Genomic DNA, 19,334 nt, shown 5'->3' with positions numbered 1-19,334 from the left:
CATGCTACCGATCCAGGGCAAGCAGTGGGTTCCCCCTTGTCTTAATAACAGACAATGGACTTTTCCTCCAGGAACTTATCCAAACCTTTCTTAAAACCAGTTACGCTATCTGCTCTTACCACAACCTCTGGTAATGCGTTCCAGAGCTTAACCGTTCTGAGTGAAAAAATATTTCCTCCTATTGATTTTAAAAGTATTTCCCTGTAACTTCATGGAGTGTCCCCTAGTCATTGTAATGAGTAGAAAAAGACAAATCTTAGATCAAGAAATCGCATAAATTGCTTCATATGCCAATGGAAATTTTGGCGGCTCTATCGCGGATGGAGTAAAAAAAAAAAAAAGGTCAAATCTTGTGTTTGTTTGTTTGCCAATCATAGTGTGCGCTATTTGCAATGAATATACCCTCTTCATAAAAACTGCACATAATGTTTGGAAAGAATGTACCTTCTTTGCAAAAAAAGTGTACATTATTTGCAAACAGAGCACACGCTTCATGATAATTCCTCTGAAAAGAAAATGAAGACTAAACAAAATAAGTAATGCTGCAAATAACGCAGGAAACCAAACAGAATGAACATTTTTGGGCTGCCCATTCCTACTTAAGTTTATGTCAATAAGCATACTGTCGGCCATCTTTGAGAGTGGACTGAGGTCAATGATACTGGCAATTATCATATGGAAAAGGAAGATGTTTTTTATCTTACACCCTGGTCACAATCTCATTTGGCCTTTTCTTTCTTTGTACTTTCTTAAGCACATTTTCTGTTTACCCTTTTTCTTTTTTTCATTACCTTTCTTTGTGCTTCTGTTTCCTGGTCCAAATGTTTTTGCTGCTGCCAAAAGCTACTGGGGTCAGATGAGATACAACCTAGGATACTGAGGGAGCTTAGCATGGGTTTGAACCCACAACCTCTGGGAGCTGAGGCTGTAGCTTTAACCACTGTTACACGAATACAGGAGATTCTACCTCCCTCTTCAAGGTAGAACAAAAGAAGACAAAAAAGGCAACCTGTGATGCTCAATCTATTTATTCACTGTTAGGACCTGACATATACATGTTTCGGCCGTAAGGCCTCCCTCAGGGATCTTGTTTCCAATGAAGAGTAACGTATCATACGTGAGATTGTTTCCAGTATATAGCGATCAGGTTTCTAACAGTGTCTTAATTACCATCTTTTTAGATAAGAGACATATGCACCTCTTTTGTCTTCTTTTGCTTTAACCACTGTTCCACTTGCGTACTCAAGAATCTGTCAATATTGAGTGCCTGTGCATAAGGATACAATTGCCTAGGCATGCATCATTCTTTGACGTGATTGGTCTTTGAAAGCTAATGGCAAGTAATTTTATTTTAACTTTTTGTGCAATATCCTAACTTGAGTAACAAAGCAATCGAGGCTTTGTTGCCATTTGGATCTTCTTATCTTTGCAAACTTGGATTTTCAGCTCTGAAATTAAATCGAAAAAAAAGTGAATGATTGCAGATGGTGTGTGATGAAATGCGTGTTTGCTTGTCGACTGTTGAGCCATGTTTTGAGTTAATTTGCACTTAAAAACAAGCACATCCAATTCTATTCTATCTACTATAGTTTTAATGTTACAATTACACATACATAACTTAAAGAACTTTAAATAAATAACTCTCAGATTTAATTTTTTGTTGGTTTTACAATTTTATAATTTCAATTATAATGTACCGCGAAAAACATTTGCTCCGTTTAGTGTGCCAGAACTAAAAAAAAGTTCGAGAGACACTGGGTTAGAGGGAAAAGATTGTCATAATGTGGATGATACAAAGGGCTCCTTTTACAAAGCCACGCTAGCGGTTATATCGCACGCACCGGATTAGCGCGCGCTATAGCAAGCGCTAGCCGGAAATCTACCGCCTGCTCAAAAGGAAGCGGTAGCGGCTAGCGCGTGCGGCAATTTAGCGCGCGCTATTCCGCACGTTAAGGCCCTAGTGTGGCTTTGTGAAAGGAGCCCAAAGATTTGCAACAGAGTGGACATCTTGGAGGGAATGGACAACATGAGAAGATGTCTACAAAAATTAGAATGGTCTAAGACAGTGTTCTTCAACCACCGGTCCATGGACCAGTGCCGGTCCACAGAAATTTCCTGCCAGTCCACAGGGCCAGCACGTGCATCAGGCCCAAAACAGTGTTCTTCAACCGTCGGTCCACGGTGCGATCGATGCGGCGTTATCTTCGAGCCAGCTCCCTCTTCCTCACTGATTTAGTGCACAAAGCCATGGGCAGTGGCTCCTAAGCGTGTCCTACGCCTGAACCGGAAGCCTTTGCTCTGATGTTGCAACGTCAGAGGGAAGGCTTCCAGATGAGGCAAGGGACATGCAAGGTGCAATTAGTACTATTATGGGGGCGGGGTCTGGGGCGGAGATTGGGTAGAGATGGGCGGGGTCTGGCCTACAACTTAGCTCACTGTTCTTCAACCGCTGGTCCACGGACCGATGCCGGTCCACAGAATAATTTTTTATTTCTGCTGGTCCATAGGTGTAAAAAGGTAGAAAAACACTGGTCTAAGATTTGGCACTTCAGACTAGTGCAATTGAGGTATAGGAAACCAAAAGGGCCACATTTAGTAGTAGGAGAAACCTGGACACAAGGCCCTGCCCTGCTCCAAACATAGCCACGCCCCATTCTGCCTCCAGCCACGCCCCTGCAAAGCCTTGCCTTTGTTTTCCAACCTCTGGGCAGCATCTAGAGCAGGGGTGTCCAATGTCGGTCCTCGAGGGCCGCAATCCAGTCGGGTTTTCAGGATTTCCCCAATGAATATGCATGAGATCTATTTGCATGCACTGCTTTCAATGCCTATTCATTGGGGAAATCCTGAAAACCCGACTGGATTGCGGCCCTCGAGGACCGACATTGGACACCCCTGATCTAGAGGTTCTGCAAGCATGTGCAGATGCGTGTGATGTCATCTGCACATGCTCAGAGGCCTTCCAGACATGGCCAGCAGGTCAGGGCTTTCCAAAACCCAGACAAACTACCCGGCTTTGGAAAGACAGTCCGGGCACTCAGTCCTCTAAAAAGAGGCCATGCGGTGTTTTCCTGGATGGCTGGTAACCCTACATGGGGGGTAGGATCAAGCTGAAGGGTTGCCAAGAGGGATGGTGAAGGGATGATAGATAGCTGAGGGAGGTTAGGAGAAAAATTGAGAGGTTGTGGTATTGCATGCAGGAGGGGCAGACAGGATTATTGGTCATCTTGGGATTTAGAAGGAGACAGAACTATAGTTGGAGTGAGAGAAGGAACTGAAGAAGCTGGAGTATGAGGAAGGTCGGGAAAAGGCAACAAGGGATTTCATGCCTTATGAGGGGAAATTCAAATGTTGCAGAATTTTCAAATTTTTTGCACAGAATTCTGCCAGGAGTAATTGTTGATTTTCTTAGGCTTTTAAAGTTATTTACCAGATGATTTTTCAGCACTGTGCTGTCCGCTCAATCTGAATATTTAATGCCAGGTATTTCCAGGGACTGGCATTAAATATCCGAGAAGGGGGGTGGGGTAGGTTAGCCAGTTCTAACTTGCTAAGCAAATATTCAGTGCTGGCCAGCTAAGTTAATAGCAGTCAAAGAAGGGACTGCTATTGATGTGGTCTGATTTACCCGCAAACTTAACTGACCAGTTCTGACTATTCAAAGCTAGCCAGATAAATTGTGGGACATAGTCAGTTAGTGGCTAGCCACTAACCGTGAATATTCAGTGGCGATAACTGACTATCTTCTGCTAAACATTAGTGGTTAGCCAGCAAAACGCTATTTAACCAGCCAGGAGCCATTCCTTGCTGGTTAAACAGTGCTGAATATTGGAGGTTAGTGCACAACTACGAGGGGAGGGGGGTAGGGCACAGGCAGGCTGTTATCAACAGATGCATATGACTTATAGCAGGGGTAGGGAACTCCGGTCCTCGAGCGCCATATTCCAGTCGGGTTTTCAGGATTTCCCCAATGAATATGCATGAGATCTATTTGTATGCACTGCTTTCAATGCATATTCATTGGGGAAATCCTGAAAACCCGACTGGAATACGGCGCTCGAGGACCGGAGTTCCCTACCCCTAACTTATAGACTACTGCCAGTTGCGCACACTTAAGTGTGCCAACTTACACTAGCCATTGACGTGTTATAAAGCGTAGTGTGCCTACACTATGGCATGCCAGTGTGGCTTTGCAGTGGTATTCTATAACAATTTAGATGCATCTAAGTGCCAGTATAGAACTGGAGCTAACCATGCCCTAATGGCACATACATCTTGGTGTCAAGTTATAGAATTGCCTCCATAGGGCCTGGACTGGACATGAGTGGAACCTAACTTCCCCCCCCCCTTTTACAAAAGCGTGGAAGAGGTTTTTAGCGCCAGCCAGCGTGCATAATGCTGTGCCCTGTTCCGACACTCATAGGAATTCTTCTCACCTTGGGTTCTGCTTCCCCAACCCTACGTAATAATAATAATAATAACTTTATTTTGTATACCGCCATACCCAGAGAGTTCTAGGCGGTTCACAGCAATTAATTAAGATTACAAATGATGAAAACATTGGAATTAACATTTTAGGAATGTACAGGTCATTGAAGTTGACAGGAATATACAATAGTGTACAATAGGAAGGTAAAATTTTATTTACATGAAATACCGGTCATTGAAGTTAATTGGTTTGGTGGGTACAATAATAGGGGAAGGTGGAGATTCACGTGTATTGATGGGAGTTGAAGTAGTGAGAGGGTGAGTTAGGGGTTCTGTCCGTGGAATAAGTGAGTTTTGATTTTTTTTCTGAAGTCAAGGTAGGTGGGGGGCGTCAAGTACAATTTGGGCGAGCCATGAGTTTAGTTTGGCTGCCTGGAAGGAGAAGGTTTTGTCAAGGAACCTTTTGAGGTGACATGATTTTAGGGAGGGGAAGGCGAACAGATGAATTCTGCGAGAGTTCTTATTGTCATGTCTGTCTGTCCAAGTTAGATTGTAAGCTTTTTCGCGTAGGGACCATCTATAAATGTCAAAATGTGCAGCGCTACGTACGCCCTTCAGCGCTATAGAAGTGATAAATAGTAGCAGTAGTCATTGTTAGACAGAAGTACCGTAAATATATGCAAATCAAAACTTCAGCTACACAATAGGACTCAGTGGGATGGGCTCATCTTATTACTGCAGTTTTCATTCTTTTTGCTGTGCCCATCTCAGAAATGTTCGTTTCTATTTCACACACCTTGAGATTGTTATTGACAAGTCGTCAAGCTGATACCTGCATTGTTTGTAGGACGCAGACAGACCACTTTCAGAGCTGTACCTCAAACTGCTGAAGTTAGAACAAGAAACCGAGCTTCTCAGGGACATTAACCGAGCTCTAAGAGAAGAGAATGTGTTTCTCAAGGATACACTGAAGAAATTTCATAGAGGAGAACCTGGAAGTAAGTAACTAGAGGTTTCAGTGGCACCCTTCTCCCAAAACTGATACACAATATATTTTGAACTTGCTGAAAACAGCTGTTGATAATAGCAAACTAGTTCAATTAAATGCGTATGTAATTTGAACATTTAGTTTTACACTTGAATGACATTGTTTCTTTGTACCTAGTAGTATTTTAATGTGAAGGCTTAATGGTTACCTCTGCCCAGTCAGAGACTCAGACTCAGGGTCACTATAACCATCTATGGTCTTCATTAATTTCTAAGCCAGGGCCACTTTAGGTCCAAAAGGGCTGAACATAGTAACATCAGTGGTTCCCAACCCTGTCCTGGAGGACCACCAGGCCAATCGGGTTTTCAGGCTAGCCCTAATGAATATGCATGGAGCAGATTTGCATGCCTGTCACTTCCATTGTATGCAAATCTCTCTCATTTTTCCTATCTTTGTTGTCTGGTGATTTAATTAGTTTCTGGTTGGACTTCCAACATTTCTTTTACAATCCAGCCTCAGCCCCTTTGGAGCCAGGTCTCTTTCTCTCTGTCTTTCTTCTGCTTGCAACCCCCTATCCCATCCCCATGTCCAGCATTTGTTCTCCTTTCTTTCAGGTCTTTCTCTGCTTCTCTCTCTCTTTCTCTCTTTCCTCCCTCCCTCTCTGGTCCAGAATCTTTCCACCTCTCTGTAGTCTCTCTCTCTTTCTTCCCTCTATATACCCCCAAGTCCAACATCTGGCCATCTCTCTTTTGCCTCCCCTTTGTTTCAAGTGTCTTTCTTCTGCTTACAACCCCCCATCCCATCCCCATGTCCAGCATTTGTTCTCCTTTCTTCCAGGACTTTCTCTCCTTCCTTCCTCTCTCCCTGGTCCAGAATCTTTCCATCTTCCTGCAGTCTCTCTCTCTTCCCTCTATACACCCCCAAGTCTAACATCTGCCCCCTCTCTTCTGCCTCCCTTTTGTTTCAGGTTTTTCCCTCTCTCTCTCATCCTTCTAACATTTTGAGTGTGTTTCCCCTCTCTACCCCCTTTAGTCCAGCATCTGCCTTGCCTTCAGGTCTCTTTTTCTGCCCCTCCTCAAGGTCCTTTGGAAGCCTTCTCTCACTCTCACCCCCCCCCTCCCCGGTGTCCAGATTCAGTGTCCCGCCGGGGCCCTCGCGACAGCCGTGGCCTTACCTCCAAGCTGCTTCCTGACCCAGCAAGAGAGGTCGTCTTCCCCACTGTGACCACTGCTGACCTAATTACGGCAGCCTGCAAAGCGAACTTAGCAGGCTGCCATTAGTCTCCAAAGTACGTTGCCTCTGCCATGGTCCCACCCCTCCTCTGACATCAGGGGCGGGACCGCGGCAGAGGCAACGTGCTTTGGAGACCAATGGCAGCCTGTTAAGTTTGCTCTGCAGGCTGCTGTAATTATGTCAGCGGCGGTCACAGCGTGGAAGATGACCTCTCTCGCTGGGTTAGGAAACAGCTTGGAGGTAAGGCCCCGCCCATCACAAGGGCCCCAGCAGGACCCTGGATCTGGACACCGTGGGTGAGAGTGAGAGGAGGCTTCCAAAGGACCTTGAGACAGCCAGGCGTTCACCGACGCTAGGGAGAGCAGTATTGGGCGCAGGCATTTGAAAAGGTATGTTGGGGTCAGGGTGGGGTGTTTAAAAAAAAAAGTACCTTCGCTGCATAAGACGTGCTGACATTTCCACCCACTTTTGGGTGGAAAAAAAGTGTGTTTTATGGAGTGAAAAATACGGTATGTTGCGCCAGTGTGTTTTCAGGAGATGTTTTACATATATCGACCAGGAAGAGCTTTGAGATCAGAAAGCGGGATGAGGTTGGCAGTGGTTAGTGAGTTAAAAGCACACTATGCAGATACTAGAGCCTCTTTATTATCAATACGGTAGCTGGGGTGAAACTATGGAATGTCTTGCCAGGTTAATTACGTCTTTGAAATTATTGAAGACACAGCTATTTGTTGATGCATGTATGTAATAGGATTGTCAGATTGATAGAAGTGCAGATGTTAAGACAACTTGATTTTAGTTGTAGGATGCATTGTCTTTATATCGTGTATGTTTTTTTAAAACCACCTAAGTTTAAGCAGTGTAGAAATTTTTTTAAATAAATAAAAATAATCAGCTCTAACACTAGCATTAGGTTCTGAACATTGGCCCTCTAAACAGTAGGGGGAGGGGGGGTCAAATGGAAACAGAGGTTTGTTAATGTAAGTTTTCTTTCACTGTATTTGAACAGAAGATACATATTTTCTTTTCATAGTATGACCAAGAAATATGGAGTAAAGTTTAGGGTTCAAATCCCAGGCAATCATTAGAGAGGAAAAACATTTTTCTTTATTCCTAAAACCTACTTTATTTAGGTTTTCATTTTCATTTTTTTTGGTTTAAATATAGCTGTTTATTGAACAGACACTAATTTTGAGCATTTGGATTTAAGGGTGTCTAATATGCAAATTAATTCCCAATTTTTTTTTAATTGTTTGCAAAGTTATTTTTGTCATCTAAGTTTGCATAAAGGGGGTAATGTTCAAAACAGTCTGCTGGCATGCTTTACTCATGGTTCTCTGAAATAAAGTTTGTACCAGCTCTCAAAAGGAAAATGAGCTGAGGGTGGAAAGAAGGAGGAGACAGTGAAACAGATATTGGAATCAAACTCAATCAAAATTTAGGTTTTTCTGGTTTTGATAAGTTTTCTCTCCATGAGAGCATTTCTTCCCCTCTCTCCCATTTTTTTTTTTTTTTTTAAATACGAATGGCAATAACTGTCTAGCAAGTATTAAAATGATTAATGTTGTGTCCAATTTATTTTGCCTTAGGTAGCAACAACTTAACCAAATCACTTTGTGGTGTAAACTTAGCTGTGAGAACTAGCCAGTCTCCCTTTTCCTCAAAGAAAACCAGCCAGGCCTGCAATCACCGAACAAGCTACGATGCTGACTTTGCAAAAGCTCTCAAGGTTTTCTACCAGAGTATGAACACAATCCGCGGAAATGTTGTGAGGCTGAGATACTCCAGACCTCCAGTAAGTGACGGTTAGGCTGTTGCAAGGCAATTCTGTTCTGTTTTACTGCAGAGTATGGGTTTTATTTTTGGAAGATAGCATATATTTTAATAAATGAAATTATCTTCTACAGTACATTTGCAATAGGATGGGACTAAACTGTTTATTTTTTCAGAAGCAGAGGTGGCACTCCTTAATAATGGTATTAGTACTAGCTTTGGCAAATTTAAAAAATAAAAAAAATCTCTAGTTGTCAATTTCACATGTACTTCATCTACTGGCCACTCAGGCAGCGAAGATAGACAACCAAGTCTCCAACCTGTTGACAACAACCCCAGACTACAAGATGTTCAGAAAGGAAATAAAAACTATACTCTTCAAGAAATCCCTTAATAAAGCTTAATACCATGATAAAGCTTAACCCCCCTCTTACTATCCCCTCCCTAACCCCAGATCCTACTTTTCCCTCTCTTGGAAACCTTCTCTGATCTAAAGTTGTAATCCTTCTTCCATAACTCTTTTTGTAATCCGCTTTGAACCGAAAGGTAATGGCGGAATAGAAATCTGTAATGTAATCTTCTCCAACTTAACCTTTGAAGGATTGATTTATAGACGTCGGAATGGGGAAGGCCACATGGGCCATGGCCTCCCCAAAAATTTTCAGCTACTGTTTTTAGCTCTCCCACCCACCCTTCTCCCGGTGTTATGCTTAAATCTTCAGACATCCACTGCGCAGCGTCAAACAGCAGGCCTACCCCGGAACCCTTCATTCTACTTCTGGGGGCAGGCTTACACGTGGACACTGCACAGTGGCTGCTGAAGATTTAAAACTAAAGCAGGTGGGTGGGGGACTCGGGAGCTATTGAGAGGTCGTGCACTAGGGCGGAGCTCCTGACCCCCCAAAACAAAGCAGCGTTCCGCTGCCTATGGATTGAATTATAAATGTTATAGTTTAATGGTCAAATTATACCAGATTCATTTGCTGAGACTATGACCTTATATAAAAACATTTTGGAGTCAATGATTTATCTGATTAGCTGATTATAAAATAAGCAGATCTATGATAAATGGATAAGACCTCTAATTAACTTTAACCAGCTATATTCAATAGCACTAACTATGGGTCCTTTTCTTAAAGGGTGTTAAGCTTAATGCACAGTTAGCATGCAAAACTGGTAAACAGGCTACGGCAAAAATGCATTAAAGTGCTTTGCAGTATTTTGCCTGTTGTACACTAACAAGCACATTATCAGTTTTTAAAAAATGTTTTCAGAGGGGGCATGTAATGGGTAGAGACATTTTCTAACTGAAGACACTTTTAAAAGATTGAAGTTTCTTGGTCAAACCTTTGCATCGGGTTCCCTGAAGCAGGCGTCAAAACATGGTCCATGTCAGAGCCCTGATTTTGTCAACCTAAGTAAAAAGAGCTCTTTCATATTTTTTTTTCACATTATTCATGTTTTGGAGATTTGGCTATGATTGTGTGCAATGATTACCGTATTTTCACGCATATAACGCACGCGTTATACACGATTTTACAAACCGTGCATAACCTTGCGCGTTATACGCGTGAGCGCGTTTTACAACTTTTTTTTTCAATCCGATCGGCATCCCCCCTGCGAACCGGCATCCTCCCCCCCCGCTCGCGTCACCCCCCCTCCCCCGCGATCCTACATCCCCCAGCACCAAACATCTCTTACCCGATTGGGCACCGGCACCAGCACCAATGCACAGGACGTGCCAGTGCCAGTGCCCGAAGATCCTCCCTTGTTGGTTTGGGCTGGGCTGGGCGGTGCGGTGCAGGAGAGATCCTCCTTCTTCCTGCGCCGGGCTGGACTAGGCTTTGAGCATTTGCGCATGCTCAAAGCCTTCTGGTCTCGCTCTCTATCTCGCTCTCTATCTACGCCCCTAACCATGCCTACTTTTCAGTTAGGCATTGTTAGACATCAGAGGGTCCTTGGACTTAGGTGTTGCTTGGCGCTGCTCTGAGTTCCATGCAGAACTTGTAATTGTATCATTTTTTTAAACAAAAAAAATGGGGAGACCCGATGATCCACAGTGAAAACAATCCACTGATGAAAACAAAAACTGTGGATACAGATGTTCTGGAGATAATTTATTAAACACTGACATATAAAACCATGAAAATTAAATTTAAAAAGTACAATGCTAAAAAATATAGTGATAAAAATCCACCCGGACCCTACACGGTCCGTGTTTTGGCGAACACGCCTTCCTCAGGGGTCCAGTGGTTTGCAAACTCACATATAAAGAATTGGACTGTAAACAGTCTATTGTCTTTAGATGTGTGAGCAAAGAACACCGCAGACAAGCTGAATTATCTCCAGAACATCTGTATCCACAGTTTTTGTTTTTGTTTTCATCATTTTAAAAAAAAAAAATTCTTTTTTTTTTTTTAATTCTTTATTCATTTTCAAAATTACATTAAGGGTTAAATATATTCATTCACATTAACAATAAGTACATCACTTACAAATAATCATTGGTACATCATATAAATTCTTATCCCTTCCCCTTTCCCATCCCTCCCACCCATATATTCCATTATATAAAACATGTATTAAGAGAATTCCCCCCTCCCTACACCTTAAATTGATAAATATAAGGGAAACAATTTCAATTAATTTTTACAATATTTTGTTTATGTCATATCTACAAAATGGAAAGGTTTATTGCATTACAACGGGGATATTTTGAGAAATTTCAGGATGTGTGGAAAAAAATTTCAATTAACATCAATGGCGTGGTCAATTCCACGCCATTTAGAGTGTAAACAATTTTTATTGACAGAAAACTGGCGGAACCAAAGGAAAATAATTTGCATACAAAAGACAGCAAACAGAGGCGGGATATCCGCTAAATTGTGTGTCAATTATACCCACCCAGAAACCCCAGAAATCTCTTCCAAATCACCCGCCCCCACCCCCCGGTTACCCTACAAGCAGGGAGAGGGATGCAGTCCCAAAAAGGGAACAAAAGATTACACATGATTCCCCCAGGGTCTGGACTCTGACCCCAGGGCAGTCAGCGGGGCTAAACACCCTCTCACCCCAAAAAATATTCCACGCCATTTAAGCTAAGGCCCCCTTTTATCGGGCTGTGTTATGGTTTTTTATCGCCGGCCACTTTGGTAAAAGCTCCGATGTTTTTAGGAATTCTATGAGTGTCTGAGTTTTTACCGCAGTGGCTGGCGATTAAAAAACCCTAACACTGCTTGATAAAAGGGGGCCTACGACAATTTGAGTTGCAAGTAGATTTTAGTTAGGCGTTGCTAGGCATCCTCAATGTCTGTGCCTAACTTAGGTGCCATTTACAGAATCTGGCACTAAGTGCTCCTAAGTTAATGATGCTGGTCCTGCACCTTAATGTCAAAATTAGCATAAGACCTGAAATAAAATATTACAAAAAACCCTACATGCTGCATTAAATTTGGACTTAGTGTGTGAGAAAGTCCCACATTAAAAAATGTTAAGCCCGGATTTTATCGCACTTTAGTAAAAGGGCTCTTTAACCAGTTATATCTCTGAATATCTTCTTACAGTTTGTGCACTTATCCAGTATAGGATGGAGTTAAGAGGTGATAGTCTCAGGAGTAGGGTTACCAGATTTTCTATTAGGAAAATCCGGACCTCTAGACCACCCCCAGGCCTGCCCAGTTTCACCCATCCCCACCTCTTTGTGCCCCAGTCCCACCCTAGCTCTTCCCCCCTGCTGCCTGCTCTCATGAGGTCATCGCATGCTGTCCGTGCATGCGTGGATGCGCTCCTGCCCGACAGTGATTTGTTCCAAGCCTTTCAAAACCCGGACAAAGTGCTGGGTTTTGAAAGGCCATCCAGACCCCCAGACATGTCCTTAAAAGGAGGACATGTCCGTGGAAATCCGGACGTCTGGTAACCCTACTCAGGAGTAATGTAAGGAAATACTTTTTTACAGAAAGGGTGGTAGAGAATAGGCTCCCGGTAGAGGTGGTAGAAGCAAGGACTCAAGAGTGGGACAGGCACATGGGATCTCTTAAGGAAAGGATGAGAAAGTGGATGTTGTGGATGGGCAGACTGGATGGGCCATTTGGCCTTTATCTGCCATCATATTTCTATAACCATGAAGCTCTATGACATCACAATGCAGGTGTAAAGAGCCTTAGCCAATAGGAAGAGAAGGAGATTGTGGATGCTGTGGATCAGTGGTCATTCCGCATGCCACATGCGGCCCGCCAGGTACTATTTTGAGGCCCTCGGAATGTTTATCATAATCACAAAAGTAAACTAAAACAGTTTCTTGATCATATGTCTCTTTGGCTATAAATGACAATATTATTATTAAGACTTAGCCAAAAGGAAAGATTTATAAACTATAAAGAGTTCTACCTCATGCAAAATTGTCATTTCTTTAATAAGACATTGCCTATTTTTTTTTCTGAGGCCCTCCAAGTACCTATAAATCCAAAATGTGGCCCTGCAAAGGGTTTGAGTTTGAGACCACTGCTGTTGATGGACAGACTGGATGAGCCTTTTGGCCTTTATCTGCCATCACATTTCTATGTTTCTATATGTAGAGCAAGTACAGCTTGGCATAAACTTACAGATTTTGTTCACAGCATAACCATAGCAAAATGACCAAACTAGGGATAAACAGCAATCAGTCCCTGATGCTCAAAAGCTTGCCGTGGAAGTAAGACTGGTTGTAGCCAGTCTTACTTGCAAGTTAGCTCAGCTTCTGATGCACAAAAGGGTTCTTGGGGGCTTTTACAGATCGCAGTAGCAGCCACTGAGAATCCTATGCAAATGCATTACAAGGAGCTCAAACGTATTAAAATGAACACTCCATGTAATGCACAGCAGGGACTGCTGGGGGGGGCAGTGTCAAAATTTTCCAGCAAGTCTAGAGCTGTCAGTAGCTTGAATAGGAGCTGCTTGTGTGTGTGTGTCTTGCACCTAACAGCTGTGTCCTTTCCATAGGAGCAGGTCTCACACACACACAAAACACAGACAACAGCTGTGTCCAAAAATAAACCTAACCCTCTGGTGATTAAAGCCTTGCACTCAGTGGCGTAGTAAGGGGGGCAATTCACCTTGGACACCATTTTGCTCGGGGTGCCAGCAACCCTCCTCCTCCTCCTTCTCCTCTCTGCTCCCCCTTCCACTCCTCTCCTTCCCTTTTAAATTTGGCACGAGCAGCCACCAACTTGCTGCCTGCATTGTCTTCAGCGTTCTTTCTGATATCACTTCTGGGAACCGCACCTAAGAAATGATGCTGAAGCCGACATGGGCAGTAAGTTGGGGGTTGCTTGTGCCAAAGTTAATAAGGTAACCTTTTTCCTCCCAAAAGGAAGAAAAAAGTTGACTTGAATATAAATTGTGTGTGTGTGTTGGGGGGGAGGGTTATATTCAAGTGCCCTGCCTTGCACCCAGCCCTTCTTCCTTCCTTCCCAGCCCACTACAGGCCTGCCACAAAAAAAAAGCCTAACGCTACTTTGCATCCTTCCTCCCCTAATCCCACTATCTTATAACTCCTCGAGTCCTGACTCCACCAGACCCGCCCAAAGATATAAACTATCCTTCCCCTCTCTACATGGTATTCTCTATGCTGGTAAATTGGGAAAATCCCTCCTTTTCAAAATCACAGGGCTTTGGAATGATCTTACTATCCTGCTGCGGAACCTGGGCTCCCTCCAATTATTCCATAAGCAACTGAAAACTTGGCTTTTCACTAAAATGTAATTCACTCTTCCCCCCTGTACGCAACTCTACCCTTATTCTTCTCTTCCTATATTTAAGTTCATGTAAACCTTTTCCTTCTCTTCCTATATTTAAGTTCTTGTAAACCGTGCCGAGCTCCACATCCGTGGAGATGATGCGGTATATAAACGTAAAGTTTAGTTTAATTTAGTAAAAGGAGCTCTAAGAGTGTTTTCTTGGATAAAGCCAAATAAAACGGAGAAACTAGTGCATAAAATGCTGAACACATTCTCATATTCTATTGTCATTCCATGTCAAGTGATCCTCTAGGGCTCCTCACTCATCTCAGAAATTGACTGTGAGCTCTAATGAAGATATCCCAGCTAGTCTCAGCTAGGTCCAGAATTAGAGGCCCCTTTATTTGGGTCACATTGTTGTATCTGCGGAAGATGTTGAGACTCATTTTTAATTGTATTCATTTTTACAGGAAGAAGAAAATGTACAACTATTGCATATATTTATAGATAAACAGTCCCAAGCATTCAAAGACTTTTGGCAACAACTCGAATCCTGTATCAGCAAGCTAAAAAATGATGTGGCCACCATAATTAAGAAGAAAAGGGAAAGCATGGCCTGTTCTAAATCTTCAAGCATTTAATGTGTACGGGGAGGGAGGGGGGTTGAATTTTTGTTAAAACAAGCTGCTTTTTTTTTTAAACAATAGAGAAAATTAGCATGGCCCCTGCGCAAGGATGACACGCAAATTTGTGAAGCGTTCCACCATATTACGAAAACAAACAAAAAACAACCAAGCTGCTTTTAAATAAACCTCTGCATGTGTTTAGATTGGTTTTGGAATTATTTTTTTTAACCTGGAAGTTTCCTCCTCCTTTTGGGTTTCCTGTACAGTTGGGATCTGGCTCTATGAGCATTCAGTTGTGTGAAAGTAAATGAAGGGGTTAAAATATTTTATAGAGTAGAATTATAAAAAAATAAAAATTTAACTAGCTTGAAAGAAGCTAGTATGTGCAGAACTCAAGGTAAATGTTTGTGAAGGCATTACTTACTACAAAGAGAAGATCATGTGTAAAAAGAGACCCTGCAGATGGTTAGACCTCCAAACCATAGGCATGAACCAATCTGGAATGCTGTAATTGGTGTCAAATACATTTTGTTCCTTTTTTTGTTTTTCAAATGTATATAAAATAATGCTGAGTACTCTGTAGTTGGAGACTTCCTAGAGGCTATGCTGTAGTGTCCCTCAAATTAGGCTCAAACCAATAAAGACTTAACATTAGTACTAGCTTATGTTCTTTTCATCATTGACTTTTCAGATTAACAATTACAACCTACAAGGAATTCTCTCCCCCTCCCTATTTTGTATCACCTCTCAGCCTGCTTTAGTTCAGTCCAGGGGCGTAACCAGCAGTACATTTACTAGTATCTCAGAGATGAACTGGGAGGGCACACATTTGTACTCTACCCCTCCCCCCATTAAAAATCATATCTTTGCTAGGGTGATACCAAAGCCCCACCAGCCAAAGAGATACACTGCCTGAGCTGCCCCCTCTTCCTTGTTATGCCTAAGGAGCAAAGAGGTTGGCAGCATGTTTCCAGCTGCCATCACTGATACTCCTTGAGCATACTCAGTTTGTGCATGAATTGAGGATGTGTGGAGTGCGGGCATCGGAGGCTGAAAGCAGGCTGCCCCCAATTCCTTCGCTCTTGAAATACTAGGGAGAGGGGGGTGGGGGTGGCTCGAGCCGTAGTACTCTGACTGGCAGGGCTTTGGCATCCCTGCCAGCCTTTGAACGGGTGCTGCTATTTTGGAGGGGACCAAAACCCAATGTTGTCATTATAGATGCCCAGCAGATCTCTTCTTCTGGAATTTTTTCATCATGTGGCCTAAAACCAGCCACTACCGTAGTTGGTGCCATTGAAGGTAAACAGGCTGCCTATCTTGTGTGGCAAGTATGCAAATGTTATACCAGATTCTGAAGGCATAATATCTATTAGCAAACAGTTTGTTTAAATATTTATATTGGTATTATATCCTGCCAAAACCAGGATGCTTTTTCAGGCAAGTGGAAATAGAGCTAGGAGAGCAGTGTAAATGTTCACATCTGCAATGTAGGCGTCATTTCTGCTAGTATTTGGTAAAAAGTAGCAGAAATCACACCTGCATCACAAGCATGGATATTTTATTATGTCCTCCCAGTTCTATTTCCACTTGCAAGAGAGACATCCTGTTTTGGGCAGTACATAATTCCAACGTAAATGTTTAACCCTTTATTTGGCATTGTTGCTCAGAAGCAACATGTCTTCTATGGCTCTTATGGGAGATCTGCATCTCCAAATGCCTGTTCCTTGGAACTGTTGTTCTCGTTCACCATCTGCCAATTAAAGGATTAAACAAATTGTTCACTAATACTGCAGATAACTCTGCCAAGTACTGCTCCTACAAGAATTCCTATACTAACAATTATGAATAAAGACCTTGCTTTAGGAAGCTGATTCACAGTAACACACTTAACACAGGCTATACAATCAGAGGAAAAGGTCTTCAAGGTCAAGCATATGACATCATATTTATGTGTTCAACAATATCTTTGTACTGAAGGGTACCCTGACTTGGGAAAGTAGAGCACACAGCATGACAAAATTTGGAGGAGCCAAGGACAAAGTTATTTGTCTTTGGCTAAAACAGCCATTATACCAACATTAGTGTTTGTGACCTGGCCAATGATCTAATCTAATGCTTCTCAATCTAGTCTTTGGGATACTCCCAGCCAGTCAGATTCTGAAGATATTCACCGTATACAAATCAATCTCATGCACATTTATTTTGAATATCCTCAAGACCTGACTGCCTGAGGACTGGGTTGAGATCCACCCATCTAATCCAAGAAGACGGAGGCCAGAGGAGTTTTCTGAAGAGAAGTAAGATAGGGACATTTTTCTCCCCTTAAAGAGAGAGGTGCAGGAGACAGGTAGGTGACTTTAAGGAGCTGAGTTCCCAAGTTCCAAGCTGGAGACTCCCAAGGACTGAGGGAAAGGTAGTCTGATCCTAGGACTTGTCTCACACAGAGATATTTGGAATTTGTCATTTAGGAGACAGAGATTTATTGAAGCTTCTGGGAAGAGAAGAGAAGGTCCTATCTGGAAATAGTGGGGAGGGCCAAGATTTCCAGGGGTGACTGTGCAGGTGGCTAAGCAGGATTATATCCATGGATGTTAGAATTTTTGCATCAGTCAAAAATAATTTCCATTATAGATGTTAATTTATATTGATGGCAATTAGTGGCTCATTGTGGTATGTCACTGTTTTTCTATTTTGTTTATTTATTTAACCTTTAGTTGAAATACAGCATGGTTCCTATATAGCTGCTACACTTAGGGGAGAAGTTATCAAAATGCAGTAAAAAATAAGCTTTTACTGAACTTTGATTTACCATGGGAGTCGCCAGCCTGCTGTATAACAAACCCACAAGTTGCTTACTACCATGGTAAATGAACTCTGCTTGTGAGCCTCCCCACAACAGACCTGCCAAGTCTCCGACTTTGGGGATTTTCTCCCACATTCCTGCTGGGCAGCTGCGATCTTCCACTGAGTAGCCTCCTTGTCCAGCAGCAGGAAATGCTTATCCTGCAACAGCATATGACTATATTTGATGAATGTGTTTCTTGCTGCCATTGGATGAGGAGGCCACTTAATTTTCTTCTGGCTGCCAATCAGCTGTGCCTGCCCACTGCTGCCTGCTCTTGTTGGACAGGAAGTCTGTGCATGCGCTTGACACTACATGATAGCATCATGCGTGCATGATGGCCGTGCATGCGCAGACTTCCTCCCTGCCTGACACAGTTTTTCAAAATCCAGGCAAAATGCCGGGTTTTGAAAAGCCATCCGGCCCTCCGGACATGTCCTCAGAAGGAGAAATTCAGATGTCCGTGGAAATTCAGATGTCTGGTAAAGTTAAAAACTTTACTGCACTTTTTTAAATAAGGATTTATCACCTTTTCCAAGAAATTCACTCAAGGCAGCATATAGCAAGAATAAGTCAATCATAGGCAATGGACAATTGCAGCAGTAAAAGTAGTCAAATAACAGCAAATGTATGGCATAGCATGCTGCATTACAATATTGACACAATACACAATAAAGCATTTTAATAGACAAGCATAGGACATAAGCAAAAATGCATATAAATAACATAGAGCAACAGTTGTGAGAAACTAAAAAGATGAATTTAAAGAAAGTTGCACATGAAGTTAGGTGCTGGGGTTACCAGAAAAAAAAGGACTGATTGAGATATCTGGGTTTTACTTCCATTGAAAGTAAACTAAACTAAACCTTAAGTTTATATACCGCATCATCTCCACGTAAAGAAGTAAGGAGGACAGATAAGAGACATCTGGAGTAAAACCCGGATGTCTCAATATGTTCTCCTTTTATTGGAGCCTTGATAATGATGTGTCATCAATTCTTGTATGGCATTATACCTGAATTATTTAAGAGTATGATGACCAATTATTTACCAAATAGATCTCTTCATTCTGAAACAAACAATTGTTAATCCAAAATATGTTGAGACCAGTAAACGACCTTCTGTTGTGCAGGGGTTTTACTGTGGAACTTAATACTTGTCAACCAATTATGAAAATGTGACAAGGGCAGCTTTAGAAAATTACTTAAAACGCAGTTATTTGTAAATGCCTTTTTCTAGATACTGATCCTCTATGATTATTACTGCTTGTTGAAGAATTTTCCTTTGATTCTTTGTATAAGCCTTTTGGCTTTCATTTTTATAGTTGAACAGTTGACCTGGTGTTGCCCTGATATTTATTTATCCCAATCTCAGCAGCAAGAATGGTCCTCTCAATGGGGCTGAACTTGGACTTAAATGGCAGTGGGAGTGTCAGTATTCATCTGAGCCAGCCTGAAAACTCCTGTCCTTGGGAGTTCCTTGTCGACTCTGTTGTTTCATTTTCATTAGCCTTTGATTGCACTTGGCCAAATGCCTTATGTTTCCTTGGAGGCATCTTACACCAATATACCAAGTTTGGTTGAAATCTCTCCAAGCGTTTTAGAGTTAGGCTAGAACACCCTCCCCCTCCCCCTTTTATATATAGATAGATAGATATTCTGAGGCTTATTTGTTCATGTTTGTCTAATTTTATTTGTTTTATAGAATAATGTATGTAAGATTATGTAAACCGT

General features: G+C 42.3%; 1 protein-coding gene and 1 pseudogene across 1 annotated transcript in view; both read left to right on the top strand.

Moving 5' to 3' along the window:
* The window catches only part of LOC117357291 (kinesin-like protein KIF28P), a 114,842-nt gene extending 99,554 nt beyond the window's left edge, over positions 1-15,288 (top strand). Inside the window, exons 21-23 of the mRNA XM_033937659.1 lie at positions 5,273-5,423; positions 8,236-8,441; positions 14,604-15,288. Coding sequence (XP_033793550.1) covers positions 5,273-5,423; positions 8,236-8,441; positions 14,604-14,774 — 528 coding nt within the window. The 3' untranslated portion in view covers positions 14,775-15,288. The remainder of the gene's footprint in view (positions 1-5,272; positions 5,424-8,235; positions 8,442-14,603) is intronic.
* LOC117358331 lies at positions 14,804-14,903 on the top strand (annotated as a pseudogene).
* Positions 15,289-19,334: the final 4,046 nt, after the last annotated feature.

Source organism: Geotrypetes seraphini, chromosome 3 (assembly GCF_902459505.1).
Source record: "Geotrypetes seraphini chromosome 3, aGeoSer1.1, whole genome shotgun sequence".
NCBI classification, from domain to species: domain Eukaryota; kingdom Metazoa; phylum Chordata; class Amphibia; order Gymnophiona; family Dermophiidae; genus Geotrypetes; species Geotrypetes seraphini.
This window is presented reverse-complemented; position numbering and strand designations above follow the sequence as displayed.